Raw genomic sequence first — 27,376 nt, forward strand, 5'->3', positions numbered from 1 at the left:
CTTTTGTTCCTATATGACTACTCTTTACTCCTGGTGTCTAGAGATTCTTGTCGTTTCTCTAGGCCAAAGCACGTCTGTTAAAGAGGATAGATCTCGGTGAGAAATATATCTAACTTATTGGCGTACATCAATCATACAATGCCGCCAAGGTACATACCCTCAGCTCATGAAATGATAGGGCTTGTTAAGCTATAGGACATGAGAAATAAGTTTTAATATATTGCATGAATCTCCAGCTTTTTCTCCTTTTTTTTTTTTTTTTATTTATGGACTTCACTGAACTCTCTCAAGATCAGGTTGAAGAGCCATCGTTCTTCTCGTAAATGTCCGTCCTAGGGGAGCAAAAAAAGCAAATGGGAGAATTCCCAAAGCTACATTATACCTTTCAACTACTGTCTATTATCCTATTGTTTGTCTATACGTGGCTATTGATGATTTAATGTAGGATCTGCTGACCATGAGCCTGAGTCAGGCAACCCTGCAGTTAAAGCACTCGCACTGTAGAGAGCGATACCGCACTTGATTTTTCGAAGAATATCAGCCAGTATCTTGCGGTTCCAGGGCTTTCTAGGATGCAAGAAATAGGTGTCAAGATGATTAACATACTGTCAATATTCAGAGAATTATACTGGTAAATTAGGGCCTTGGTCTCAGTTGAATCTTGACACATGCTCTTGGTGGGATTGAGCTTCGTCTGGAACTGGTTTACAGCGTTGATGCCACCCTCACCTTTACCACTGCCCCCCCAAGCTTCAAATATGGAACACTCAAGCAGAGTTTCATCGATATACTAACCAAATCGTCGGCATTTTAGAAAGCAACCAAATGCATCAAAGAAATATGTGGAAATGCATGTTAAGCATGCAGATGAGCTGACACCAAGATAAAACTATACACGCCTAATGGGGGTCCATGTTGACCGGCCATTAGTGTCCTCAAGGACGAGCTAAACTGGCTGTCTATTATAGAATTCACCCGACGGGTGGACGGATTTTAATGCTTTCAAAACTTTTCATCGGAATTCGAAGCTCAATAGGCTGAGAGTAACATCTGTCCTCTGAATGTGTGCTGTGGAGAAGGTTTTCCACACTGGTCCTCCACTGGAGATGCAATCATAAACTACGCCCAAACTTGACTTCATACAGTGTGGAATTACTGCACGGTTCACTAATAAGCCTGCAAAGGTACACACCCATCTCAAATTAGAATGACACTAATGCCTTTGAAGCATCAGCGAAAATCATCCACATCTTCATTTGTTTCTTTATTAGTGTATATAAATGGGAAATACTATAAAAGGTCTATTCGAATGCTGACTCTCAACGAGATAATCCGTCATAAAGAATTCCGACTGTTGGAGTAAGCATAAGAGCTAGCAGATCTACATAGCATGGCCGGCTAGTATGAAGCACATCTTCGGGTATTGCGGTTGATAGAATGTTGTTCCGATGATGTGATCGATCCGAGGCCCCGTCGTAGTTACACCGAAAGCCCGTCTGGGTGTGCTTAAGTAAGCGTCTCAGAAATTTTTTCCCCGCCAGAGACGTCCCAATCAGGTAAGGCGGCATATTCCCCCACGTCTGACTAACCGCAAGCAATGCCAGGCATCCAGTTCTCTTCCGAACTTCCTCCTCTTTTACCCACAAGCTCGGCCTATTGTCCATTATTTATTTCTCCTCCCCCTACGGTTCCATCTACTGGCTTTACCCCCAATTCTCTCCATCCATTCCAGGATTGCGAAGGACTGGGATATCCTTCTGCAACCATAACCGATACTATGACTGAACAGAACGACGTTGCCCCTCCTTCGCTTCCCCATCTGCCTCCGGCTCCCACGGATGATTATGCCTTCCCTGAACTCCGCCTGAAGCAGAAAATGGATGACCCGGAGAAGACGCCGTTGTTACTCGTGGCTTGTGGTTCCTTCTCCCCAATTACCTACCTTCACCTACGCATGTTCGAAATGGCGGCGGATTACGTCAAATTTAGTACCGAGTTCGAGATAGTTGGCGGATACTTGTCTCCGGTGTCGGACGCTTACCGGAAGGCTGGTTTGGCGAGTGCACAGCATCGGTAAGGAATGTCCTTCCCCCCTCCTTACATATCTATATGTATCTGCTTGCGTCGGAGCATAACGTGTGACGAATGTTGGCTGACTAAGGATCTTTATTGTCATCCAGAGTGGCTATGTGCCAGCTTGCGGTAGACCGGACATCTGACTGGCTGATGGTTGACACATGGGAGCCGATGCAGAAGAATTATCAGCCCACCGCCGTTGTGCTAGACCATTTTGACTATGAGATTAACACGGTGCGGCAAGGGGTTGGCGCTAGAAACGGCTCACGGAAGCAAGTGCGCATTGCCCTGCTGGCTGGGGCGGATTTGATCCACACCATGTCCACTCCTGGTGTGTGGAGCCAGGAAGACTTAGATCATATTCTCGGAAAATACGGCGTATGTCCTTGCCTCAATACGATATTGTATTTGTGTGGCTCCCTCCGCTGATTTGTCCAGTCTTTCATCGTCGAACGCAGTGGAACAGATATCGATGAAGCACTTGCTGCATTGCAGCCTTGGAAGAAGAACATCCATGTTATCCAACAACTCATTCAGAATGATGTCAACAGTACCAAGATCCGCCTTTTCTTGAGGCGTAAGATGAGCGTTCGCTATTTGATCCCTGTGCCTGTCATCCACTACATTGAACAACATGATCTATACATGGATAACAGCACAACAGCGGCTTCTACGACTAACAAAGGGAAAGGGCGTCAGGAGCCTGGCCAGTCAGGCTGACTCCGACAAGGATTCAGCACTTTCGATCCCCTGAGTTCTTTAGCGGAATAGTTAAGAGTCACGATATCCCGAAACCAAAATTCGTTGATGATAGACGAAGGATTTAAATTTCATGTCGCCGACTCCAGGCATGGCCTCCTACCTGAGTCTGCATTGTTTCTCTTGGCGACGCCGGACACACCAAGGTCTCCAGTGTGCAATTATGAAAGTCTGCCGTCATTGGTGTTATATCCGCAACTCTCCACAGGCGGGTAGACCTATCTGCAACAGTCACGGCGATATTCTGGCCGTATGGATTCCGACAACGCAGGCCAAGTGCGGGTGAAAAGTGAATGCGACGGCGTGCCTCGAGAAATGTAAGGTCTCATTTCTATCTTCATGCTATGTTGTGACCAGTGTACTTTCACCCTCCTTTAGCTTAATCTGCCCCATGCATTTTTCTTGGCGGTCACCTGTCAGGTTTTGCTGCGTTTATTGAAGTATCGCGAGTAATGTCGAAGATACCATAGAGTACTGTGTTGTTATTAGTTGTCTGTTAAAGACTTGCTTTTACCTCTGGCAATATTTCTTTATTGATACCTCCTAGATAGAAGATGGTAGGACTAGATTTCTCAGGAATTCAAGAATATTGGTATTGAATAAAACAGACTGAATTCACAATATCCAAAAAAGAGAAAGAAAAAGTATATCCAGCATAGGGACAGTGTAATCTATTCAAATCGCGAGAGAATCGCTATCAAAAATGAAGCCACCAGGATCGCAGCTCTATAGTATGCAGACATGCATTTATCCATGTGCACAGGTGTGAATGAGTATGTACGAATATATTCTGAGATGAGAAAGATGATCCAAAAATAAAAACATGAACAAGAACCAAACAAGACATTTCGCTCATAAACATAGATATTTACTGAACCATGGGGGTGTTGGGTAAGATGATTATGTGGGACAAATACGTGTAGAGTAGATCAGGTGCGGTCGTCCCATAGATCTTCAGCTTCTAGGACTCCCACACAATCGTCTGGATTTTCGTCTTTCATGACAGCAATCACTGTCACTGGGAATCCCGTACGCGTGGTCGTTTTTGTGACCAGCTGGCGTACATCTTCGATGGTACTCGAGTAAGGAACACGCTGCCAGTCGTCTCGAGACACAGCAAATGGAAGACCGAGACTGGTGAATGTGGTGACATCCATGTCCACGTAGCTACTCTGCGAGAGAGAGCGGAGATGTCGTGGGGGAATGATTTCCACCGGGGATAAATGCACCCACGACTTGGCGCTGGGATGTTGAATAGCCGTCAGGAGGATATTCAATAGACGAACCTTGCCTGTTGCAAACACCGTAGGGATTTGGTCAATGGGTACCAGCACATCTGCGATGCGGGGACCTTGTGTCACTAGGTTCTGCCGAGGAAATGATGAGATAGAAAGTTGCTGATCGTCGGAATTGCTCGATGGGAACGATGCTGTCGACATACTCATGGGAGTTGTAACGTTGGATGCCGCTCCAATTGCTCCTCCAGGATGGAAGCTCCTGAATATTTCGGCAGGCCCCCGTCCCGTAGTGCTATGTAGCCGTCGAGCCGTGGCGATGGCCAGAGCATCGCCTAGTGACAGGGCAACTGTAGTAGACGATGTCGGGGCGCTCACGCCAAAGGAGGTTTCCTCATCTTCATGGACGGGAGCCGGTAAAAGAATTCCCATGTCAGACGGCTGAAAAGATAGAAGCGGACATGTTGACGGATGGAGGTGGGAAGTGATCGCAATTACTGGGACTGTGGACGGAATGTGTGGCAATAGTAGTAGAAGCTCGGGAGTACGGCCCGAGAACGATATCAACAATAGGGTATCATGCTGGACGAACAGTGATTAGCTTGCCATATTGCTTTGCTGTAAATTACAAGACAGAAAGTGCATACCGGTCGGATCATGCCCAAATCCCCGTGCAATGCCTCGGTTGGGTGCAGAAATGTACTGCAGATCCCCAAGCTGTTCATCGTCGCCTCGAGCTTCTGCGCAATCTTCCCACTCTTGCCTACACCACAGCACACCAGTTTCCCACCATTCCGAATGCTGGAAGCAATCTGACTCACGGCACGTGCGAGATGATCCTGTGCCAAAGGGCTCCTCTGATAGAGATGTTCCACGTGAGCCAGAGCAGCGCGCTCCGTGGAAATGACATGAAGGGCGGAGGACACCGAAGATGACACGTCATCGCCCGTGGAATCCAACGATTCCGGATCTGACGGATCGGGCGGAGTCATTGGAAGACGAGAGAAATTGTGGTGAGCGAGCTGCTCCTTCGCTATCATGCTGCTGCTTGGCGCGGAGGGAGATAGCGGAGTCATCGGGGGTTGGAGATGCCCCATGGTGGAGGCACCATTCTCTGGAGGAGATTGGGCGAACAGATCGTCTTCTCCCAGGAGGAGCCTGGGAAAAGCGTTCCTAGACAGAAACCCGGCGAGACGAGGGGAACCAACAGGGGAAAAATTCGATGGTGGGGAGGATTGAAGGAAAGAATCGGCCTCGGCGGGGAAATCGAAGGGAGGCTGTTGACTAATCCGAGGCATTCTTGATCCGATCGAAGTGAAGGTTAAGAAGATGGCTCCCAGAAGGAAAAAGGCCGAGGATCTAGAATTCGATTTATCGTCGTGAAAAAGTGGAAAAGGTCATCGAAAAGGCAATGTCCCCACTATCCCATACAGTTCCGTCCTCCCTTCGCTGAAGTTGATTTGATTTACTCGCAATTTCATGACACCATCACCGCTTACGTTGGCGCGTTCCACAACCCAACTCTACGAAGATCAGATTGCACAGAATATTGTTACAGCGTCATATAGTAGTTCTACCTATTATACAGTATACATCAAATGATCGAATGTTAAATCGTACACCTTTCAAGCGCGGTGGGAAAGCGGTTTGATTCCCTTGTGAATGGCCGCAATACCTCCGGTCAGGTTTTCGAATCCTCGTCCAGGGATCATAAACCCGGCCTTCTGGATCATTCCTCGGAATTCTTCCTGGCTGGGGAACTTTTCGATGCTCTCCACTAGATACTGATAGCTGTCACGATCCCCTGCTACCAGTTGGCCGATCATGGGAATGGCACTGAAGCTCCATTGTTTGTAAACCGCATTGAAGAGGCTGTTGTCGACCTTGCTGAATTCCATGCAAGCGAACACGCCGCCGGGCTTCAATACCCGAAAGGCCTCGACCAGAGCAGCCTGTTTGTCGGTGAAATTTCGAATTCCGAAGACAACGGTGTACAGGTCTACCGAGTCGTCGGGAATGTCGGGCATATGTTCCGCATTTCCTTCCATGAACGACAGCCGTTTGGTGTTGTAGTAGGGAGTCTGGATGCTCCGTTTCTTACCCTCCGCCAGCATTTCAGGGTTAATATCTGCAATCGTGACCCGTGTCTCCTGGTCATGATTAATGTTTGTTGCGTGGTCCAGCATGCGAAATGCGATATCGCCCGTCCCGCCGGCGATGTCTAAGATATTCCAGCCTCGACCGGTTGTGTCGGTGTCGCGAGAGGGTAGTGCCGACCCGGGGTTTAAGGAGCGAACAAAGTGATCTTTCCAGAGGCGATGGATTCCGAGCGACATGAAATCGTTCATAGTATCGTAAGACGATGCAACCGAGCTGAAAACCGTCCTTACTGTCCCATATTAGCCGGTCGATCTTCCCCCCAATGAATTATGGAACAACAAACCCATGGACTCTTTTTGTGATTCAGGAACATTCGTAAAGCCGAAATGGGTCATTCGCTCGTGGTCCGTCTTGGGCTCGGCTTGCACTCGTCGGGCACAGGAGAAGCAGCGATAGGGCGTCTCCGGGGCGCTGACACCCCTTCTCGTGCTAAGACGTAAACTTCTCCATAGGGATCGGGAAGACATGGTGGACCAGTGGTTTGTAGGATTGGAATGGGAGATCTCTGAGTCGGCGGATGAAATGGTTAAGTGTAGTGGGTCCTCAGGCACCACTTTTCTGCCGATCGCCGCTTTCCTTTTTGAGCTCTTGGCATGATGTACCTCACTGTATATAATCTCTGAGCACTCGAAAATCTACTTGGATGTTGCTTTTCCTTCCCCTAATTCTCGTAAAATTTTTATTTACGGCAAAAGCCTAAACGCAGGTTCCGAAAATCTTAAATCATTTCACTGGTTCTATTATTCGACTTTGTTCAATCGATGCCTTATGTCACAGGCTGAACCTGTAACATACTATATAGGGCGCTAGATGCGACTGATCTTCGATCAGTCGTCTTGTACCTTTTTATATGGTCAAGTGGTTTTATCTCTACTAGCACAGAGACAACCAAACCATCACACCTTACGGAGTAAAGTCAACTTCTTATCTTGCAAGATCCCAAGCAAGGTCATAAGACAGTCAGTCAGTCTCCCTCTAGTTCGAAAGATGCTAGAGCTCTTTCACGGGAAATGAACTATTTCTCTCCTCCCTACGCAGCATACTTCCTTCCAACGAAGTGGCACAAGAAAAGAGGGGGGACAGTGGCAGAATATCCTCCTCCGGCAACAAGTCCGTCCTTCTGTTTCGCAATGGATCCTCGCGGAACCAACCACAGTTACAAAACTCAGATCGAGAGGTGGACGCCTGCTGGTGTCTTTTTGAATGGAGGAAACTGTCCCCGTGGTTCGGATTAAGATTCCACAGCCTAACGATTCTACACCACAATAGATCATAACCAATCGGACTGGTCTTAACCAGTGGCTGGGATATGAGCATAGAAATGGAAGATACATGGGAGAAAGCCCTGCAGTCCGGAATAGGACCTGGCATAGAAGACAAAAAAAGGGGAAGATTGTATATCAAGACATAGCAAATAGTGCCTTAAAATCAACATCTAATCCTGCAATATATAAAGTAGGGTCACAGACAATTACACCATCTTTTCCAAGCAACTAAGGGAAAGGTTATTAGCATGACCATATAGTTCCGCCATAAGTGTTCGTTACAGGGACATGACAAGATCATCTAAAAAGGCCCTTGACTTCCGTGACGTTCATCCATGGTATCGCAGAAGGAAGCGAGTAGAATAAGAATGAGTTCATCCTCTCTCATGGCTATAATTCCCCACTCTTCTCGGTTTCTCTTAATATGCCATCGCGTCTAGCCACCATTCCATAGAAATGGACGCATTCAACAGGCACATGCCAACGGAGAATGCCCTGTCCGAGGCCATCCAAGTGGCAATGAACGAGATGGATACCATGCCGTCGGATAACGAGAAGACTCAGACTTAATTCCAGGAGTACTGGCAAGAGGACATCGACAGACTTTTCTGGTACGTCGAGGACCAACGCTACGCGGAGAATCTGCATACCATCCGCTTTCGAAGCTCCCAATTCCGTCGTTCCTTATGTGTTCGCTGTACCAAGAATTTTGTTAACAAAGATGTAATCTCCGCCTCTTGTGGCCACTTATACTGCCGAAAGTGCATAACAAACCACTTCCAAGCATTCGTCAACGGCAAAGGTAAGCCCGTGAAATGCTGCCGACAGGTCATCCAGCTTAAAAGTGTCAAACACTTCCTTCCAAAAGACCTGACCGGACTGGTGACGGAGAAGCTCAACGAGATCACGGATCCCCGCCGTACCTACTGTTCGCGTCCGACCTGTGGATGGTACCTTCGGATGATAAATCGGAATGACAAGACCCGATATTGCAAGCGTTGTGATCTGGAAACTTGTACCGCGTGCCAGGAGCAGACTCACGACGGCAAATATTGGAAGTTTTCGCTTAAAAGACGCACCCGTCGCAGGAAATGGCGACTCTGTTCTCAGTGTGGAGATCTGGTGGAAAAGGATGAAGGGAGCAAAGTCATGATGTAGGTGGTTTTCTTTTCCCTGCGTTTGGATACCCGGTCGACAAGAAACTGAAAGGCTCCTTCCTGGCAGATGCCGGTGTTGGTGTTATAAATGTGGGGAGTTTATCGACCCGTGCTCCGGTTTCTGTGGGAGGCCTAGAGTCTTGCGTTTTTTGCGGAGAATTTTCTGCTTGGGTTGATGGATTGGTCGTTCTGCTATACTGCGAGGTGGTATACTGATTTTGCTGACTGAAGTGGTCGCGAGAAAACTAATATGAATGACTGATTTTAATGGTCCATATATACAAGCAGTAGTTGATTGGTATCTTATTCAACGTCGTACACAGCGTCGCAACTAGAATTCCAACGGGTCCACCTGTCCAAGGAACGAGTTGTTGCCCTCTCCGCGCAGTAATGTTTCTATATCCACTCGTCCGGCCGTCAAATACCGCTCACTCACACCCACATTGACCCGCTGGGAAAGCAGCTGCTTCAGTTCGGCACGCATCCCGGCCAGCTCCGCTTTAGTGACACTCCCAGCCTGTCGCTCCTTCTGCTGACGGCCACGACCGCGGCCCCGACCTCGACCCTGGCACTCATCAAACTCCTCGCTGTCGTAATCGACGCCGAGGTCCTCTGCCGCGTTCCTTAGCCAGTTGTCCTCGGCCGAGACCTTCTCCTTGGCAATGTTCGAGTCGGTGATGCGACTGGCAAGGGTCACTCTCTGTCGGATGCGGGAGACAACGCGACGGTCCAGCTCGAGGGATTCCAGTGGCAGTCGTTTACGGTTGGCCATGTTAGCATGTACCTTTGCGGCCAAACGCACCACCCCGACCATCTCCTCAGGGCCACAGATGATAACGCTCTTTCCTGACGCTCCGGCACGGGCTGTGCGTCCTGATCGGTGAACATAAGTGTCTGCAGTACGTGGAACATGGTAATGAACGACGAAGTCAATGCCCTTGATGTCGAGTCCACGCGCCGCAACGTCGGTTGCTACAAGAATAGTGCTGGGATTGGAAGATGGCGAGGAAAACCGCTCGACCGAACGAAGCCGAGCCTTCTGCGCCATAGAAGAATGTAGAGCAAGGGCAGGAAGTTGCAATATTTGGAGTAGCTTAGTTAGACGGCGGACAGCCGAGATGGAGTTTGTAAAAACCAGAGTGCGGTGTTTAGGGTGATAGAGAAGTAGAGTGTAGAGAAAGAGGTCCTGTACAGGAGCTTGTCAGTGGAAAGAAACATGGGTCTGATTTTGTGGCAGCATACCTTTTCCATAGCAGCACACTCGACAATTCCTTCCTTGAGACCTTCTGCCATTTGCGACACCGGGTTCACATCAATAAATTTCGGCTTATCTTCCCTAAATTTCAACTTTTTGAGTAGATATTCCATCGACTCTTGTTTGTTCATCAAATCACCGCCAGTCCATCGGCTCTTGCCTGCCAGTTTTTGCTGTAGATCGCGGTGGAACGTGGCCGAGAAGACCAGGGTTTGTCTTTGCCACTTCGTGTCTTCCTCCTCAGTTCTATCATCATTCTCCTCACAATGGAAGTCAGTTTCCTCCACACGATCCAGAGCGCCCAATATCTCGTGGGCCTCCTTAAAGTGCCCTTCGCTCAGCAGTCTATCAGCCTCGTCAACAACAAGAAACTTGATACCCTGCATCTTTTGGATCAGGCCCTGTCCTGAGCTGAGGACCTCCCACACTCGACCCGGAGTCCCGACAACTATATCTGCTCCAGCTAATAGTCTTTGCTGTTTCTGTACTGATAGGCCACCAGTCAGAAGCGCAATTCGGACATTGACCCCTGGAGCATGCGTGATCAACTCTCCGATATGCTTCATCAGTTGGTGTGCCAACTCTCGAGTAGGGGATAAAATGAGCGCAATCGGGGAGACCTCTTTCTTGTCTGATTCTGTTTGAGTATCCTTCCGTTTTTGTTCCAAGTAGTATTCAAGAATCGGAATCCCGAAGGCCAATGTTTTCCCAGAACCCGTTGAGGCTTTACCGATGACATCATGGCCTTCCAGAATCGAAGGTATACAGGACTTTTGGACTGATGTAGGAGTGGTGAATTTTAGCTTCGAAATGCTAGCAAGGGTCTCGGGAGACAAGCTCAGAGAGTCCCAAGCGGACACGTCCACGCCATCGTCCTCTTCCTCGTCCTGTAGAGCTGCGAACGACAACCCAGGTTTTATGTCTTTATCCTGCTGGTTCGAGGCCTTGGTTTTTTGCTCCTTCTTTGCATTCTTCTTTTCGTTTTTCTTTCCCTCCTTCTTTGTATACTGATTTTCCACCGTTGTCTCCTTGTCGGTCTCTCCGGATTCTGCCTTGGTTTCTACGGTTTTTTTTGTTATAGGCTCTTCCTGCGCTGCACTTTCGCCATCACTGAAGCCTGACCACTCTTCGCTAAACTGGTTATCTTCCTCCTCCGGCGCCTTTTTCTTTAGAATGGATTTCTTGGATTTCCCTGCTGAAGCCTGCTCAAGTAAGTATTTGTTCTCCTATCGTTAACTGATTTTAATTGTACCTTGAAACGAATCTCTCCGCCTCCCTCCGGCCGAACGATATCCACCCCATCAATTTCCTCTAATCCAAAAAATCCACCGGCATCTTCGAGTCGGTCAGGAAGAGCCACCTCCTTCCAGTTGAGATCTTCTATTCCAACGATTCCCTCCCAGTCAGCATCCTCGCCAGCAGCTTTGTCAGCATTGGCGCTTCTCTTCCTCTTCTTGGACTGAAATCCGGGGCCCTTTGGATCCCGGTGCCGCTTCTGACCCATAATGTCGTGAGAGCACCTGTGGATTGGTAAGATATAGCAGGAAGTAAAGGTTGTCACCGGCTGGAATTATTTTCTTTTTATTTTTTTGGGAGAGAAATAAGGCGGCAGAAAAACTTCCTACCGCCTTGGATCTCATCGCCGCCCCACGGAAACAAGAAATTCGTTTCAATATTTATTCTTCGCCGACTGCCCCTCCGTTCAACCCCATCCATTGACTCTGATCTCGACGTCGCATAAGCTCCGCGATCATGGGTCGGTCTTCTAAGGACAAGCGCGATGCCTACTATCGACTAGCGAAAGAGCAGAATTGGCGAGCTCGCTCCGCCTTCAAGTTGATTCAGATTGACGAGCAATTCGATCTATTTGAGCATGAAAGCCCAGAGAAAGTGACTCGGGTCGTCGATCTCTGTGCTGCTCCAGGTAGTTGGAGCCAGGTACTCAGCCGGGTGTTGATCAAGGGAGAGAGTTTTGGTCGAAGGTCTTGGGTGGAGAAGAAACGCAAGGAGATGAAAGCGTTGGTGAGAGCAAATACCGGGGTTGCCGACCACAGCGACGAGGAGATGGATGGCCAGGTGGAGCTGAAGCCACGGGCAAATGTCAAGATTGTCTCGATTGACTTGCAACCCATGGCTCCCCTCGAAGGCATTACCACCCTCAAGGCAGATATCACCCACCCCTCCACTATACCACTTCTTCTCCGGGCTTTAGACCCCGACGCCTACGATTCCACCACCACTTCTCCCTCTGCTCTCCGACCACCTCATCCCGTTGATCTGGTGATCTCCGATGGTGCACCGGATGTGACTGGTTTGCACGACCTGGACATCTACATTCAGTCCCAGTTGCTCTATTCCGCTCTGAACCTGGCGTTGGGCGTACTCCGGCCCGGAGGCAAATTTGTCGCCAAGATCTTCCGTGGTCGTGATGTTGATTTGATCTACGCACAGTTACGAACTGTCTTCGAGAAAGTGAGTGTTGCGAAACCAAGGAGTAGTCGGGCGAGCAGTCTGGAAGCATTTGTGGTCTGTGAGGGATTCATCCCTCCAGCCATTCACGACGGTTTGATTGGGATGGAAGCGTTGAAGAATCCCATATTCGGTGGTGCTGCAGCACCTCGTCCCACATCCATCGACGGGAATCTCGGCCAGGAGGTGATGAATGGAGACACCCAGACGGTTCCTGGAAGCAAGAAGGGTACCATCCTCACAGCCGCAACCACTGTCTCGACCGACCAGAACGAAACACGCCAGGCTCGTCTTTTGTATACCGACTCTCATTCCTCAGTCACTCCAGAGCCTCTCGCCTACAAGCCATTCTCAGAGAAATTCGCCATCGAGAACCGATGGATTCCGTCGTTCATTGCCTGCGGTGACCTCTCTTCCTGGGATTCTGATGCTTCCTACTCCCTTCCTCCCGACCATGTGAGCTTGGAGCCTGTCCAACCACCTACCGCACCGCCTTACAGGCGGGCTCTAGAGTTGAGGAAGGAAAAGGGTGGAGCGTACGGGAAGACAAGATTAGGAGCGTTGGGTCGAGCATAAAAGCCGGGATCTAGCAAGTTAATAACCAAAAGTATCTCCATACTTCGTGATCGTGACTTTCTCTAGTGATCCGAAGTTTCCTAATTAGAGGCGGCCGCCTTATTGAGGGCATTCACGCTCTTGCTCAGTGAACGCTCTAGGCCTGCTCAGCTAACCCAAGCTACTCCCCTACTCTTTATTTTGAGGGGGGTAGTTGGATTGCCGTATTTCATGATCACACATCTGGGTATTTCTGAACCCGTCCGTACCCGCTACCAATGGTGCAGCAAAGGAGCCGGTGGTGGAACAGTTGTCTCCTATGAGGAGATATTTCGAAATGCGCACCCAAAAGTTGAGGATTATCGTCAAACAAGCCACACATTATGTTTTACCGAATCTAAATACAAGTCTTATACCTTGAAGAGTCATCTGCTTCCCCTGGTAAACAGAGCTCCTATAAAGAGCTTTACAGGGTTATTGAACAGCATGAAAGTATTTTGGATTGCTCATATTGTTTATCTTTCTTGCTAGCCTTCTGGAGGGCTAGGTTTCAATATAGATATAGAACAGTTAACAACTGCAATATGCATGCATAGGTTGGAAAGATGCAGCCAATGCTGCCGAAGAATCTTCGTCGTTCTGATACGTGGAGAAAATACGGAACACCTAGCAGATACTCGTGGAATACTAAAAGAGAAAGTTTTAGAAGTCTCAAAGAAGTGCTTTCTATGATATGACGATGCGCTAATTCAAATGTCATCGCACACAGGTATCAAAAACTAATGTGTCTTTGATCATTCCAGCTTCCCAGCCAGCAGTCTAGTACACCTCGAGAACGTATCTCTCCTGATCCTTTAATTTCTCGATCTCCTTGCGTGCCTCGACCTTCTTGCCGTTATTCTTGGCGTCGATAGCAATAGCTTCTTCCAGCACCGCCGTGACATCGGGAACCGGCCAGGTGGGACCGCAGAGGTAGAAGGCCCCGTCTTCCCGGATATACGATTGAACGATGTCGGGCAGAGTCTGACGCATACGATCCTGGATATAGATCTTCTCAGGTTGATCACGCGAGAAGGCGCGGCCTAAGAGAGTAATCACTCCCGCTTCCTGGTACGCCTCCCACTCCTCACCGTAGCAGTATTCCTCGCGTTGGTGGCGAGAACCCATGTACAGGAGAACCGAACCAATTTCTTTACCCTGAGCTTTCTCAAGGGCACGGTGCTGCACGAACGCACGAAAGGGGGCCAGACCGGTTCCCAGACCGGCCATAATGAGTGGCTGCGTCGACTTTGGCGGCAGCTTCATCACACTGGATTTAACGCTGACCGTGACCGATGCCCCGGGTTGAAGTCTGCTCAGGTATCGGGTGGCCAAACCGAAACGGTCACGGCCCAGAGGATCCGACCAGTTGACAACCACAATCATAAGCGCCACAGAGGTTGGTGTCACCTTCTGGCACGAGGCAATCGAATACTCACGACGCTTGAGTGGCCCGACAATGCGAACAAGTTCGTGGAGGTCGGGGTGAGCGGATGGGTATTCGCGCAGAATGTCGACAAAGGTGACCATGTCGACCTCAGCGCGATGCTTGAACTCAGCAGCGCCCTCAGGCCCACTCAGATTGAGAAGGGCCTTCTTTTCCTTCTCGTCGGTGGCAAACTCGGCAAGAGCCTCGTAGAAGCGCTTAGGGGGCCGGCCGAAGATATCAATGTTCTGAATGAGGGCTTGATAGACAGTCCGATTTTCCAACACGGCAGGATCCTCGCGACTAGGAACTTCGACGACATCATCGATGTTCAGACTGTAGAACTCAATGAAATCCAGGACATTCTTGGGATCATTTTCGGCATGAACACCTAGAGCCTCCCCGATATCATACGTGAGCCCAGAGTCACCCAGATCGAACTCGATGTGGAAAATGTTCCGGTCATATGTGACGGGAGTCAATCGTCTATTTTCCTTAACATGAACAGTGTATGTCTTCGTAGCAATATCAGGGCGAAGAGAAGTCTTTGTTCCGTACACTTCCTTGAAAATTAGGCCCTTAGCGGCCGTCTTCCAGTCCTTAAGATACGAAGGTGCCTCCGCCTCATGCTTCTCGAAGGGGGTAAAGCTGTTGGGAGAAAGGTCCTTGGGAAGCCCAGGAATCTCCGAGGTATCCTCAGAGGCCTTCCAGGTCTGGGGAACTTCAATCCGACGGAGCATCTTATCGAGGTCATTGCTAACATTTTGCAATGATTCAGCATTACCGGTGATGAACGCCAGTTTCTTGATGCCGACCCCTTCCTGCGAAGGCAAAGCAACGCGCAAGAAGGCAGTCTGAAGTACGCTGGGCTCAAGAGAGGAGTCACCAGCAACCGAGGGATCGACGATGTAAAATTTGATCCCGCACTGCACGATTGCCTGTCTAAAGGCCTCAGGCAGCTTCTTTTCCAATTCATCGTCTTTCACACTAGGAGCATTGACAATGAGATTACCACCATTCTTGACAGACGCGGGAATGTCAATTTCTCCAAGGAGTCTAATATCTCCAACGTATGCAGTGTCGGCAGCCGTAATCGGGTAAGGAGCATCCAAAATCTTAGAACTCTTGCGGATATCGATGCGAACAGCTCCACCCTGGACAAGATTATCGTGAGTCTTGCTGGTGGTAACATTGCTGGCTGAATCGGCGGCGAGGGCCTTGGAGAGGGCCGTGGCAGCGCTGTCGCAAATGGAGTTGTCGACATCCCAGAAAGAATATTCTTGAACAGTAGCAGGGTCGAGCAGCTGGAGCGGTACCGACTGGCTATTTGTTTGGACAATTGGCTTTTCGAAGACGAGCTGGAATGCAGCGGCAGCGTTGATTAAGTCCCAGCGCTGAGAGCGGGCATATTTTATGTCTACGCAGGAAGGGTTGTGTTCACGGCCACGAGCGAAAGTCAGAGCAGCAAGAACGTCCTCATAGAGAGCAGACCGGACACCCTGGTCCTGGACCGCTTGCTCATTTAAAACCTGTCCAAGGACACCAACGTTCTTCACGGACTGGGGTAGGACACGAAGGAATTCCTCTTCAACAAAAGGACGATACACACGGACGTTAATGACACCGACACGAGTACCATCTTTAGCCAAGGAACGGGCAACCTGGGCAGTCAGTGATGCCTCTACTGTGCCGAAAGCGACAAGAACAGAAGTGGGCTCCGAATGCCCATGGTATTCAAAAAAAAACCGTAGTCCGTGCCGAGCTCGTCGTTCAGTGACTGAAGCAGCTCCAGAAGCTTCCATTGTGTGTCAAGATGTCGGCTGCGTGGGTCTTCTAAGGTCTTCCGGACTGTCTCGTAGGTGTTGGCAAGACCGGCATGGTCCAATACATCAATGACGCGAGTTGTTTCCCGTCCGACGCGAACACCATCGAAGATGTGGACAGAAGGCAGAACGGATGCGAAGAGGGTTGTCAGCAGCGCCATGTGCTGTGACTCGTGAACAGAGGCACTAGAGACGAGACCTAATCCAATTTCTTCCGCAATGGAGAGGGCAGAGGCATAATCGGAAACCAAGCCCTCCTCTGCAACGTAGTCGACGGCGGCGACATGGGCGGCAACGGGACTGGCGACGGAGTAGAGAAGAGAGAGTTGCTCCAAGGCAGATCTCATGTATGGAAGGGTAGCGGAGGAGGCAACGATCCCCTGGGGGACGTGGCGCTTCTTCAAATCAAAATCCTGGGAAAAGAGGTATCCCAAGGCGATGGTACCGGCACCCTGGCGAGTTTCCATAGCATTAACTGCAGGAGATTCGCCATTGGCATTAATTTCCCGGTTCAATGCCCACTCCCGGAGAGCCGTGTCAAGATCAAAGGACTCTGGTGAATAGGAGAAGATCTTGTCACTCAGAATGTACGCCACCTGCTGGATCAATGTCTGGGCAGTGACATACGTCGGGCCACTGAGGGCCGACAAGGCTGGAGATGCAGCACCCATCGTGGAGAGATTCCCTGTCAGGATGCGAGAGTCGAGCGTATCGAACCTCTAGAAGAAAGACAAAAAGACAACGACAACAGAATGGGGGGCATTGGGAGAGAGTAGACGCCAGCACTTTGAAGTATAGAAATCACGTCAGGGCACCTTTGCCACATCCGGCTAGTGCAAATCACGCAATTTCTTATCGATAGAATTCTTGGCGGTGAACCTCGGCAGATCCCTCCGCTTTCGGCATTTGCCTTATTAGTCAGCGATCCCTGCCAGAAGCATGCATACACCCCATTCGGGTCTAGCGGCATGCCTCAGGGTCGCCTCAGGGTCGACTCACGTCATCTTTGTTTCCTTGCTTGGGTCTTTCCATCCCGTAACTGAGCATCGGAGTTTCGGCAGCCATGGCGAATGTAGCGTTGATTGGATGTACGGGCATGGTGGTAAGCATCTCTGTTTTTCCTTATGGGTCCTTCTTCACAATATTCCGGTGTCTGCCAACCGATCTGTCGACTATCGTACATGAAGTGCTTTGTACCTGACTTTAGCTATAAAGGGGAGTCATATCCTCACTAACCTTCTCGCCAATCCTTCTATCGCTCGTGTGGATACTATCTCGCGTCGGACCCCGCAGGCCGCTTCTGCCGCGCATTCCAAGCTGACGACTTTCGTCTCCGATGATACATCTGGGTGGGCTAGCCAGTTGTCCTCACTAACACCAACCCCGTCGATTTTCATCTCTTCCTTTGCAACAACCCGTGCGGCTGCTGGCGGATTCGAAAACCAATACAAAGTGGAGCATGGCTTGAACATCGAGATGGCGCGTGCAGCACGCGACGCGGGAACTAAGGTCTACGTCCTGATCTCGGCGAGCGGGGCTAGCACATCCTCATCAATCGCGTATTCACGCATGAAGGGTGAAATTGAAGAAGAAGTCAAGGCCTTAGGATTCGAGAGAACGGTCATCCTCCGCCCGGGCCTCATTGCTGGTCAAAGAGAGGAGAGCCGACCAATGGAAGCTGTGGCCCGTTATATTGCTTCTTTTGCGGGTAAGCTGCATTCTAGCTTGAAAGACGGATGGGCTCAGGAGGCAGATGATATTGCCAAGGCTGCAGTTAATGCTGGCCTCAAGGCGTTGGAAGGTGACGTTCCGGCGGGTAGTGAGAAGGTTTGGATGCTGTATGGCACCGATATCATTGCGCTCAGAAAGGGTGGATGCTAAGGCTGAGTTTGACTGTGAGATGAAACCACCATGATCAGCAAATACTTACATGAGCATTATTATTAGTACGAAGTCAAAGCCGTAATGAAATTGCAGCATTAGTCTCTTCTCGTGCAACACTGATGAAGTTCTATATAGTCCCAGTAACCAAACCTAGGTGTGTGTATGTATTTGGACACGCAGATCAAATCCGTCAGTATATGACTCCGAATACACACTATATTCAATAATAACAACTCTATTTCTTCCCCAGCCTGACTTCCGTATTTTTCCTCGGGGACCCTCTTGAGCTTGGTTTCTCTTTAAAAATACACCCTGCTCCGGTCCCGTGCCTTGCTCGCCTCCTTATTTGCAGGACTCATATCCAGCGGGTTACTGACCTTTCCTTCCCGTCGACTCTCGTCCTCAGTCGCTCGCGTCTGACTTTCAGGTGACCTCTTCGTCGGATCATAAGCAGCAGGATGACCCGCTACTTAGTTATCTGTACCAGATTTGGACATCTCCATTCGCTGAGGGTCAAAAATAGTACGATCGTGCACCCTGCCCCTCTCGTTCTTTTGCTGCTTGGTGGTTTGCAGGCAATGGAGCGAGTGGAAGGCCCTCCTCCTAAGGGTGATAGACGGAAAGACAAGGGCTGAGGGCTGTACTTGGACTTGAGATGCTTTTTGGAGGGTGGATTGGTCCAATCAGGATAATGAAGTGATTTCTTTCCACATGATTCCTGTTTAAAAAATTGTTAGGGTGGATTATTGTTTGGTTGAAAGTGGAGCGGCTTCTATTGGATGGCAGAAAACTATATATTCTTGAACTTGCAGCATCGCCAGTAATTAACCATATTATTTCCATTCAGATAGTCACTTACCTAACATATCGGCTTATCACTTATGTGACACTTAGTGACTTTACACACAGCTTGCAACTCTACACTGAGAATAAAGATACCCTGAATGGCCTGGGAAAAATACAATTGGCTGGTAGTCTACAAAACTATATGCTAGGATTGACTCTTGGGGCAGTACCTTTACCATTTGTTGTCGCCCAAGGTAGATTGCATCACATGTCCTGGTCAAAAAATGGTGAGCAAAAGGCAGACGGAGGCATTAGAGAAAACCATCTACTTGCGCCGCAGAAGCACAGCCTTGCACCCATTTTGGGTGAGGTTTTTATTCCACAGTTGCCTCGAGGCTGCGAGACGGAGTAGGTATTACGTCTCCAGAACTGGGGAACTGGCTTTTCCTGATGGATTGACATGAGATGAACTTGGACGTGCCACGTCAATCTTGCCTGCACCTACTGACCATTTTGAACTGCGGCGTAGGTACCGCAATGTGACGGCACAGTGCTCGTGCATCTCAGTATCACTTGCTCTTAGCTCCGCCTCGTATAAGCTGCAGGTCAAGTGAGTCAGGTTCATGAGAAGAAAGTTCAACTAAAGGCGAGGTGGCCACCAAAAAAGGTGTGCTTTTGTTGCTTTTTCCTTTTTATTTCTTTCTCTGGTGTCAATAGCAGGGATAGTATTGGCTATCACCAAAATAAAGCGCAACCCGTTTAGTCAAGATGAGTTCCGCCGGTAAGAATCCCGTGTCTGGTGGAGGACAGAGATGCACGAAAACAAAATTCGTATTATCTGGAATTTGTGAGAAGACAATAGCAGCTGTATACACGCAGATGCGAGGTCCCGCTTTGAACCTTCTCGACGCGAGTTAGTGGACCCTGTGCTTGAGAGACCCGAAAGCCTAAGAATGTAATTGACAGGGTTTCCAACTAGCTGCATATACATCATGGCTGACAAAGGGGACCTATTGGATGCGAGCCGCTGACGATGTTTAGCATCCTCCTTTCAACTGACCAATCCAGATGTGCAGACAGAACACAGCAGCAAAGGTACCTTTACTTTAAAATTTCGAGAGCTATACTGTGATCGGCTATTTGTCGCTTGCGAAACACGGGTGCGTGAATGCGCAGAAGGCTGCACTGACCATATGATCACGGGACCAAAGACACCCAGCATGCTGGTCCGAAAGTGGGTCACATAATCCAATTTCAACGTCACCGAAAGTTGCAAAATTATACTGAAGTATGGTGAAGAAGAAAATGAATAGTGGCAAGCCAAAATCTACAGTTTCCCTTCAGATCAAAATAGGCGGTTTTGTCAGTTGGGCAGAATTTGCTGTCCATGTTAATCATTTCCGCCCTTGTCGTTGAGAATATGATCGCCACAGCATAGAAAGGTAGGCTAGAAACGACCGAAGTGAGACAAAATACCAAAAGAGGGTGGAAGGGTAGCAAATCGTGTAGTGTATTTGGACCAGGGCTCTTCTAGAATGGGAATATAGTTGGCTGTCAATGCTGTTTCCTCATTGCGGCTGTAAGCCAGAATCACTGGCCGCTGAGTTGGCAATTCACGTCTTGCCATGGATCCGTGGTTCGAATGTCAGTGTCCAAGCAACTAAATAGACCGGTCTGGCGATCTTGTACAGTAAAAGGTGGTTGGATGTGGGAGGGACCTTCATGGAATTGCAGCCTGGCGTGCCATTAACAAGCGGAACCCGGCAATGTCTCTCGTCCATTTGTCAATGCCAGGAGAGACGGAGGCTTCCAATATTCCTTACTCGACCTCCCTAGGTCATAGATTGATCAACTTCCGCCTCGAAAATGTCCCCGACAGCCCGAAAACCCAGAATTTGGAGGACTTGAGCCAGACGAAAGGCGCCACGTCAGAGTCTCCGAGCTTTAGTGCAGATGCATGGGCTCAACAGTAGGTGTACCGTATCACGGATTGTATCTGCCATGCCCGATGCACAGGAGTGCCATCCTATCATCTCGACAAAGCGATGCAAGTGAAGTGAGATAACCCTGCACCAAAGCGGGGGCGACTGCGGGATTATTCGTCTGCAGATGTGAGAGATCAGCTGAAAAGGATCGTCTGCGAATTATGAAGTGAGCTCATCATGCTACTTGAAGCAGCTGCGGTTGCCAAAGACCGATTCTCAACGACGCAGCAGACACCAATCGATATCTCCTAGTGACGCGTCTTTTGCCACCAAAGGCTAAAGGCTGTGATTTATAGCGGCCAAACGGGAACATGCGGAGAACATGAGACAGTCATTGGCACACAGAACAGATATCCTTGTATGGCGAATAGGGAAGGGGGGTCAGAAAGTGGATAACGAGGTAGGGTTGCAACTAGGCACCAGTTGCAGGGCTCATTGAAAGCAACCCCCAGCAGCATTTCGAGGGAGAAAGGGGTACATTACATGAAAATCTTGCATAGACAAAGCTTCGTACCGGACTCGGGGTTGTTCTCAAGAAAAAGTCCGAATCAAAACTTATGACACTATGGGACAGCCAGGCCTTAAACTAATTGGCTATCAGTGAATGCTCAGGCATGTAGGGTGGGATACCTAATGTGCTTTTCTGGAAGTCCAATGTAGTGATGACACCTGCATCTAGGAGCCGGGAGTGATGTACACCTTTCCCCCCCTAAGTTCTGATTTCGTTGGGCTGGAACACTAGCAAACCTCCATTGTAAGACGGTACAGCGTAGCAGCAATCGATCATGCAGGAGCTTTGATTCAGTAACTGGAGATGTCTGGTTCTCGAAGGACGACTTCACACGGTGTATGTCCACATAGACAAAGCGGGGAAGAATCGATAGAGGAACCGGGCCAAGCTGTGACAAGGAAGCATTGACTCGAAATGAGGGATTTTCAAGGTTAAACTTGGAACAAAAAAGGTGATGCGGCCACGACAGCAGGATGCATGCATTCGTGAAGCCCCCGTCGAGCACGATTGTCCCGCAACGGAATGTAGTGAGCATCTCGTGTCTCCACTGTTGGGAGAGCCTACGATAGCCAACCGCGTGGGGATTTGGAGGGATGTGATGCGAATGTGATGATAGAACGCCCGAGTCGATAAGCCATCGCCAGCCGATGGAGGTCGATCGACGGTAGGTGGATGTAGTGACCAGAAAGTGCTGGATCGTAACATGGGAGCTTCCCACGAAACATAAATAGGCCCCCATTCCCTCATCTTGATAGAGTCCGAATCAACATAAGTTTCAGACACAACTTCCTTGAGCAATCTCACATGTAATAAAGGCTTCTTGTCGAGAAGCAACTGTTTCAACTCTTCAGATTCTCTTCATATTTCAGAAGGTATTCTTGAAGCCTAGCCTATCAAATTTGGCACGGCGGCAGGACACAAAAGTTGAGCCAATAGAAAACAAGACATAAAGTGAAACGGCGACACTGCACCAAGAATAAGTAGGTTTGATCATAACCCCAGGCAGGCCTCCTCTGACAAATTTGATAGGTATGTGCTTTTACAACCAGAAACGATTTGCTTGCGGAGACTGGAGTTGGACCAATTTTGCTCATAGGTGCAATTATGAATACCGCACCGGAGAGACATGTGGCATGAGACTTGTTAATATGACCGAGTTCGAGAAGACGCAATGCCGCCTTTGTGAAAAGATTGAAACCAAGTATCGTCGGCGAAGCGCCGAGACGGAACGATTGAACCGATGGAAACGTGAAGGGGGTACGCTTGTAGCCTCAATGGACCGATCACAGAAACTCATAATGGATTTGGATAAAGAAATTTTCCAGCTCTCGCGAGAACGCGAAGACAAAAGGAAGGCATTGTCTTGAAGAGCTCAACTCTGGTTGTGAAAGTCATGAAAGGAGTGGGTGGGGACCAGGGTAGGGTGTTTGGACTTCTGTCTCTCTTCTTTTCTTTTTTCTTTATTTGGCCATTCAGTTTGATTCCCTCACTTGCAATATTTCTCAGTTTCTGCTTTTATTACTGCTCATGATTTTGTGTCTCACAAACATGGATCACTCAGCTCATGTGGTTCATTGGCTGCCACATCATGTCAGGCTGACATGTATGATGGTTGGAAGGAAAGGCATATATGATGTAAAACTGCTGCTCATCAAATATGAAATCCAATGAAGTGTGATAATTTCCCCAAGTCTCGCATACTTGTGTGGTTTCATCAGGGGCAGTTCCACTCAATAAGCGCCTGTATTCCTGATGAGCGGTTCGCTACGCAATAAAGCCATTGCTCATCCCGCAATTGCAGGGAGTTGAAGGATTTTGGTGCAGAGAGGGTCGGCCGTTCCAACAAATACACACTTGGTGCTCACTAGCCAGACTATCAATCCGGCGTTGCAAATGATGGTTCCATTTTGAGAGGAGGTTGAACCCCGCGGACATACCTCCCCACGTGATTATATCCAGAACGGGTTTAGCCAAAGTCCGTTGGTGTTCATCTCGCGGTTTAATGGGGTTAGGAACAAGATGAAACATAGTTGCAACGTACTTCAGCGCCTCAGCTTGGCCCTGCCCAGCCAGGTGATGCTCTCACCGACCTTTCTAATGAATAGTTATGATGCCTTTCTGTAGCTTAGATGGTTTGATGAAGCCCTCAGGATGGTGTTTGAGAACGTTACAAGGAATGAAGACACCAGGTAGAGCGATCTCTTGGTTTTTGCTTCAAATAGCACAAACTGTAAACTTGGCTTTTCTCGACATTTCCGGCATGACTTCATTGGGAAAGAAAGGAATGGAATTCGTTGACTGATTGTCTTTTATATAGTGGACTGACCCCAGAGACCAACCCTGCCTACAGCACTTCTTCAGGCGCCCATGGAAGCTGCAAATCGAGACTACGTGGACCATTTATCTTAATTCTCCGCTACACCCCTACTCGAACTGAGGAAGTGAGGGAAACTTGAAAATCGAGCGATTTGTCGCTCAAACTGACGTCGCGGCATGCCACGTCACCGGTGGACAGTGTCGGTTGCGCTTCAGATGCAACGGCAGAGGCTTTAAGTCTCCCCAGCGAAATTACCGGCTCACGTTCCAGTGGCATAGCATACAGTCTTCCAGGATTAGCACTTCAAGGGGTGGGAAATTAGGTAGAAATTATGACCTCGTTCGGTAGGACAGCCTCCAATGACAACAGTGGGATTATGCGAATCAGTTAGTAGAGAAGGAAATACATCGCTCGTTTATTTATTTAATATCGCCAGCCTCTGGCTCATCATCAACCTTGGCCAATCCATGTTCCTTTAGAAGAGCATTGATCTCATCCGCATTCCAGAGATGATGGTAAACCTTCCCTTCTGGGGTCCTTCCCACCGTAGCGAATTCGACTGGAGTGGGGAGAGTATTTCAGTTAGTAACATGATAACCGGAAATGGGCGAAGACAACTCACTCTTTTCACTACTGAGCTTCGTTGAATCCATCGTCTTACTTAAAACCTTCACAGCCATGGCGCAAGCTTCCTTCAAGTCACAATCCTCCTTGTAGTCTTGTTTCAACAGGCTCTGGGCGCTCGCATTGTTTGCACCAACACTAGTCGCCTTCCAACCACCGTAGTTACCACTGGGGTTGCTCTGGTACAACTGGAACTGCCGAAGAGGATCGTACCCGGCATAGATGAACGACACACCGAACGGACGGAGACCACCATGCTGGGTATACCCTTGCTTCAGATCGCACAGACGGCGAACGAGTTGTTCGCAAGGAATTTCTTCGTTATAGGTAAGAAGATATCGCTGGGCGGCTTGTCGGGCATAATTGATAAGGATGTTGGCGTCTGCTGTCATACCAGCAACAGCACAGATCATGTTGCTACCCCGTGGGTTAGCCTCCCATCACAAGAGCCCAGGCACTTCCCGCCGCGAGGTTGCATACTCATTCAGTGTGTAAAGTTTCTCCGCAGAAGTGTCCTGCTCTAGCAGCTTGCTAGTCACCTTTTTCTCCGCAGCAAGGACAATCCCATCTTTGGCCAAGATACCCAAGGCCGTACCGGCATGTGAAATAGCTTCCAGTGCATACTCAACCTGGTACAGCCGACCTTCTGGGGAAAAGATAGTTGTCTGTCGAACAGTGTCACCTGGTTAGTTGGACCTTGCGGGATGGTGGAAGTGAAAAGACGGCGTACCCTGGAATCGTATCTCCGCGACATTTTGAATCGAAGGTCAAATAGAACGAATCTATGAAGAAATGTCAAGGTCTGTGAGAAAGGAGCCTCGGAGAAAAGAGGCGTTGGTATGGGGAATGGACTAGCAGAGGAGGAGGATGATGGATGATGAGTGGGTGAGCTCCAAGACCAGTAGGCAACTCGCCCTGGCGCGTCCTTCCGTCTGCCAAGCTCGGGCCACTCCAAGATCTCAGGCGAATCCATCGCAAATTCATACCAGCTTCTCTACAGTCCCCGAGGTTTAGGGATATGCAAATTTAGACCACTGTATAGTTTAGTTCTTGCAATACACATGTACGGTGGACTGTGATTGCAATGCTTAAATCTACCTATACCGCTCCCCATCCCTTACCACCGGGATGGACTGAGCATAAAGCTCCTTCAGGTTTGTCCTGGTACGCCGTGATTAATATGAATAGTCTAACAGATTTCAGGTCACCTGTATTATTACAACTCGCAAACAAAGCAGTCTACCTATACCCGACCTACGGCGCTGCCAGTTCAGCCCCAACCATATATACCCGCTCCTGACACGGCTCAAAACACTGCATTCCTCAGCCCAGATACTTTACCACCATTTTCCTCGACTCCATATGCGCCTCATGGGTTTGGTGCACAACCACAAGGGATTCCTCACCGTGGTCAGCCTCGTGGAGGGTTTCGCGGAGGAAAGGGCTATCATGACCGCAGAAATCATGGTCCAGAAGATCGGCCGAAATCAAAGCATGCGATACAGGGATGTGCGCCGTGGGTGCTTGTGAAAACGAAGCTTGGAAGAAGATTCGTTCATAATCCAGAAAGTAACGAGAGCTTCTGGAAGTTTCCGGAAGAGGTGTTGAAAGGTGTAGTGGAATACGATCGCTTGGAAAGAGAAGGGAAAAAAAGAAAGGAGCGTGGTGAGAATGTCGAAGTTCGTACGAAGTCAACACCAGATCAGGCCACTGGTTCTGACGATCAACATGAATATGCGCTGAAAGAAGTTCCCACCGCTGGAGGTGCAGAGGAAGACAGCAACGAATATGAAGAGGTAGAAGTCACAGATAGCGAGGAAGATGGTCAACCTAATAAACGACCGAAAACGGATGAAGACTTTGCTCACCTACAGCCAATGGAGTTCACGGAAGAGGATTTCGAATATCAATTGGCTGCCATGGGAGACGACTATGGGCTCGACCCCGGTGAATACGGTGAGCCTGGAGAGGACTGGGAAGAGGGTGCTGAAGGACTACCGCTTACAGACGAGGACGCCACGGCTCTTTTCCGGGATCTTCTTGACGACTATCATATAAACCCATTCTCCACGTGGGAGAGCGTCATCGAACAGGGCCACATTATAGATGACTCCCGCTACACTGTGCTCCCGAACATGAAAGCTCGCCGGGAAGTGTGGTCAAATTGGACCCGCGATCGTATCCAGGAACTCAAGGAGCGCAAAGAAAAACAACAAAAGGAGGATCCCCGTATTAAATATTTGGCATTCCTTCAAGAGTACGCCACACCAAAGCTATACTGGCCCGAATTCAAGCGCAAGTATAGGAAGGAACCTGAAATGAGAGATTCCAAGCTGTCCGATAAAGATAGAGAGAAATTCTACCGGGATCTAGTGTCGCGACTGAAGCAGCCTGAGAGCACCCGCAAGTCCGAGTTGTCGGCTTTGCTAAAGTCTGTGCCATTGCATGAACTGAACCGCTCATCGAGCCTGGAGGCTCTTCCATCATCCATTATCACAGATCTGAAATATATCTCGCTGGTACCGAAAGTGCGCGACCCGCTCATCGAGACTTACATATCGACGTTGCCTCCGGCTCCAGAGCAAGAGCACATGACTGCTGAGCAGCGGGAGGAGCTAGAAAAGAAGAGGCTAGAGCGCGAAAAGCGCGAGAGAGCTTTGGCCGAACGCGAGAAAAAGGTACAAGAGGAGAAGCGAAGGCAGAGAGGCGATGTTGTGCGCGGCAAACACCTCCTAAAAGAGGGGGAGGCAGAAGTTGAAGAGGCTATGAGGTTTGGCAAGGCAGGGCTCCGAGGCTATATGGACACTGATAGTGATGTCGCTAAGGAGGAGGAAAGAGCGGAGGATAAATAAATGTATAGCTGTAGCATAAATTTCATAATGTCGGCTAAAATACAAGATCCATCATTCATTTGTTTGAAGGTGGATAGCCACTTGGCTGTGATACATTAAAGGGTTTATCAACATTTTCGCACGACTTCATATAGCTCATGGGGTATCAATGTAAACATGAATAGTCCAAGGCCTCCCTTGTAAGAATTGACGCCTTCC

General features: G+C 49.1%; 11 protein-coding genes across 11 annotated transcripts; 6 read left to right on the forward strand and 5 right to left on the reverse strand.

Annotated features, from left to right (window-relative positions):
- Nucleotides 1-1,777: 1,777 nt before the first annotated feature.
- Nucleotides 1,778-2,796, forward strand: ATNIH1004_008699 (nicotinamide/nicotinic acid mononucleotide adenylyltransferase; the record flags this gene model as incomplete). Its single annotated transcript, XM_033573304.1, has 3 exons — nt 1,778-2,073; nt 2,181-2,454; nt 2,515-2,796. 3 exons carry the CDS (start codon nt 1,778-1,780, stop codon nt 2,794-2,796), a joined length of 852 nt encoding a protein of 283 aa, XP_033423856.1.
- A 968-nt stretch (nt 2,797-3,764) lies between these two features.
- On the reverse strand, nt 3,765-5,368 carry ATNIH1004_008700 (uncharacterized protein; the record flags this gene model as incomplete). Its single annotated transcript, XM_033573305.1, has 2 exons — nt 3,765-4,652; nt 4,718-5,368. The coding sequence occupies 2 exons, from the start codon at nt 5,366-5,368 to the stop codon at nt 3,765-3,767; spliced, it is 1,539 nt and encodes a 512-aa protein (XP_033423857.1).
- Nucleotides 5,369-5,695: 327 nt separating this feature from the next.
- Nucleotides 5,696-6,697, reverse strand: COQ5 (class I SAM-dependent methyltransferase; the record flags this gene model as incomplete). The annotated part of the gene is made up of 2 exons (XM_033573306.1): nt 5,696-6,459; nt 6,514-6,697. 2 exons carry the CDS (start codon nt 6,695-6,697, stop codon nt 5,696-5,698), a joined length of 948 nt encoding a protein of 315 aa, XP_033423858.1.
- Nucleotides 6,698-7,951: 1,254 nt separating this feature from the next.
- Nucleotides 7,952-8,653, forward strand: ATNIH1004_008702 (RBR family RING finger protein; the record flags this gene model as incomplete). Its single annotated transcript, XM_033573307.1, has 2 exons — nt 7,952-8,008; nt 8,072-8,653. The coding sequence occupies 2 exons, from the start codon at nt 7,952-7,954 to the stop codon at nt 8,651-8,653; spliced, it is 639 nt and encodes a 212-aa protein (XP_033423859.1).
- A 330-nt stretch (nt 8,654-8,983) lies between these two features.
- On the reverse strand, nt 8,984-11,411 carry mak5 (ATP-dependent RNA helicase MAK5; the record flags this gene model as incomplete). Its single annotated transcript, XM_033573308.1, has 3 exons — nt 8,984-9,838; nt 9,895-11,109; nt 11,160-11,411. 3 exons carry the CDS (start codon nt 11,409-11,411, stop codon nt 8,984-8,986), a joined length of 2,322 nt encoding a protein of 773 aa, XP_033423860.1.
- Nucleotides 11,412-11,659: 248 nt separating this feature from the next.
- FTSJ1 (tRNA methyltransferase TRM7) lies at nt 11,660-12,952 on the forward strand (the record flags this gene model as incomplete). The annotated part of the gene is made up of 1 exon (XM_033573309.1): nt 11,660-12,952. One exon carries the CDS (start codon nt 11,660-11,662, stop codon nt 12,950-12,952), a length of 1,293 nt encoding a protein of 430 aa, XP_033423861.1.
- A 798-nt stretch (nt 12,953-13,750) lies between these two features.
- ATNIH1004_008705 (sulfite reductase subunit alpha) lies at nt 13,751-16,890 on the reverse strand (the record flags this gene model as incomplete). Its single annotated transcript, XM_033573310.1, has 2 exons — nt 13,751-16,080; nt 16,143-16,890. The coding sequence occupies 2 exons, from the start codon at nt 16,888-16,890 to the stop codon at nt 13,751-13,753; spliced, it is 3,078 nt and encodes a 1,025-aa protein (XP_033423862.1).
- A 392-nt stretch (nt 16,891-17,282) lies between these two features.
- On the forward strand, nt 17,283-18,100 carry FMP52 (uncharacterized protein; the record flags this gene model as incomplete). The annotated part of the gene is made up of 2 exons (XM_033573311.1): nt 17,283-17,321; nt 17,435-18,100. 2 exons carry the CDS (start codon nt 17,283-17,285, stop codon nt 18,098-18,100), a joined length of 705 nt encoding a protein of 234 aa, XP_033423863.1.
- Nucleotides 18,101-20,655: 2,555 nt separating this feature from the next.
- Nucleotides 20,656-22,752, forward strand: ATNIH1004_008707 (uncharacterized protein; the record flags this gene model as incomplete). The annotated part of the gene is made up of 2 exons (XM_033573312.1): nt 20,656-20,858; nt 22,482-22,752. 2 exons carry the CDS (start codon nt 20,656-20,658, stop codon nt 22,750-22,752), a joined length of 474 nt encoding a protein of 157 aa, XP_033423864.1.
- A 1,369-nt stretch (nt 22,753-24,121) lies between these two features.
- Nucleotides 24,122-25,080, reverse strand: pre9 (proteasome core particle subunit alpha 3; the record flags this gene model as incomplete). Its single annotated transcript, XM_033573313.1, has 4 exons — nt 24,122-24,261; nt 24,325-24,743; nt 24,807-24,991; nt 25,057-25,080. The coding sequence occupies 4 exons, from the start codon at nt 25,078-25,080 to the stop codon at nt 24,122-24,124; spliced, it is 768 nt and encodes a 255-aa protein (XP_033423865.1).
- A 608-nt stretch (nt 25,081-25,688) lies between these two features.
- ATNIH1004_008709 (FF domain protein) lies at nt 25,689-27,178 on the forward strand (the record flags this gene model as incomplete). Its single annotated transcript, XM_033573314.1, has 2 exons — nt 25,689-25,842; nt 25,893-27,178. 2 exons carry the CDS (start codon nt 25,689-25,691, stop codon nt 27,176-27,178), a joined length of 1,440 nt encoding a protein of 479 aa, XP_033423866.1.
- Between the last annotated feature and the right edge of the window lie 198 nt (nt 27,179-27,376).

Source organism: Aspergillus tanneri, assembly GCF_003426965.1.
Source record: "Aspergillus tanneri strain NIH1004 chromosome Unknown AapTan_6_pilon_pilon_pilon, whole genome shotgun sequence".
NCBI lineage: Eukaryota > Fungi > Ascomycota > Eurotiomycetes > Eurotiales > Aspergillaceae > Aspergillus > Aspergillus tanneri.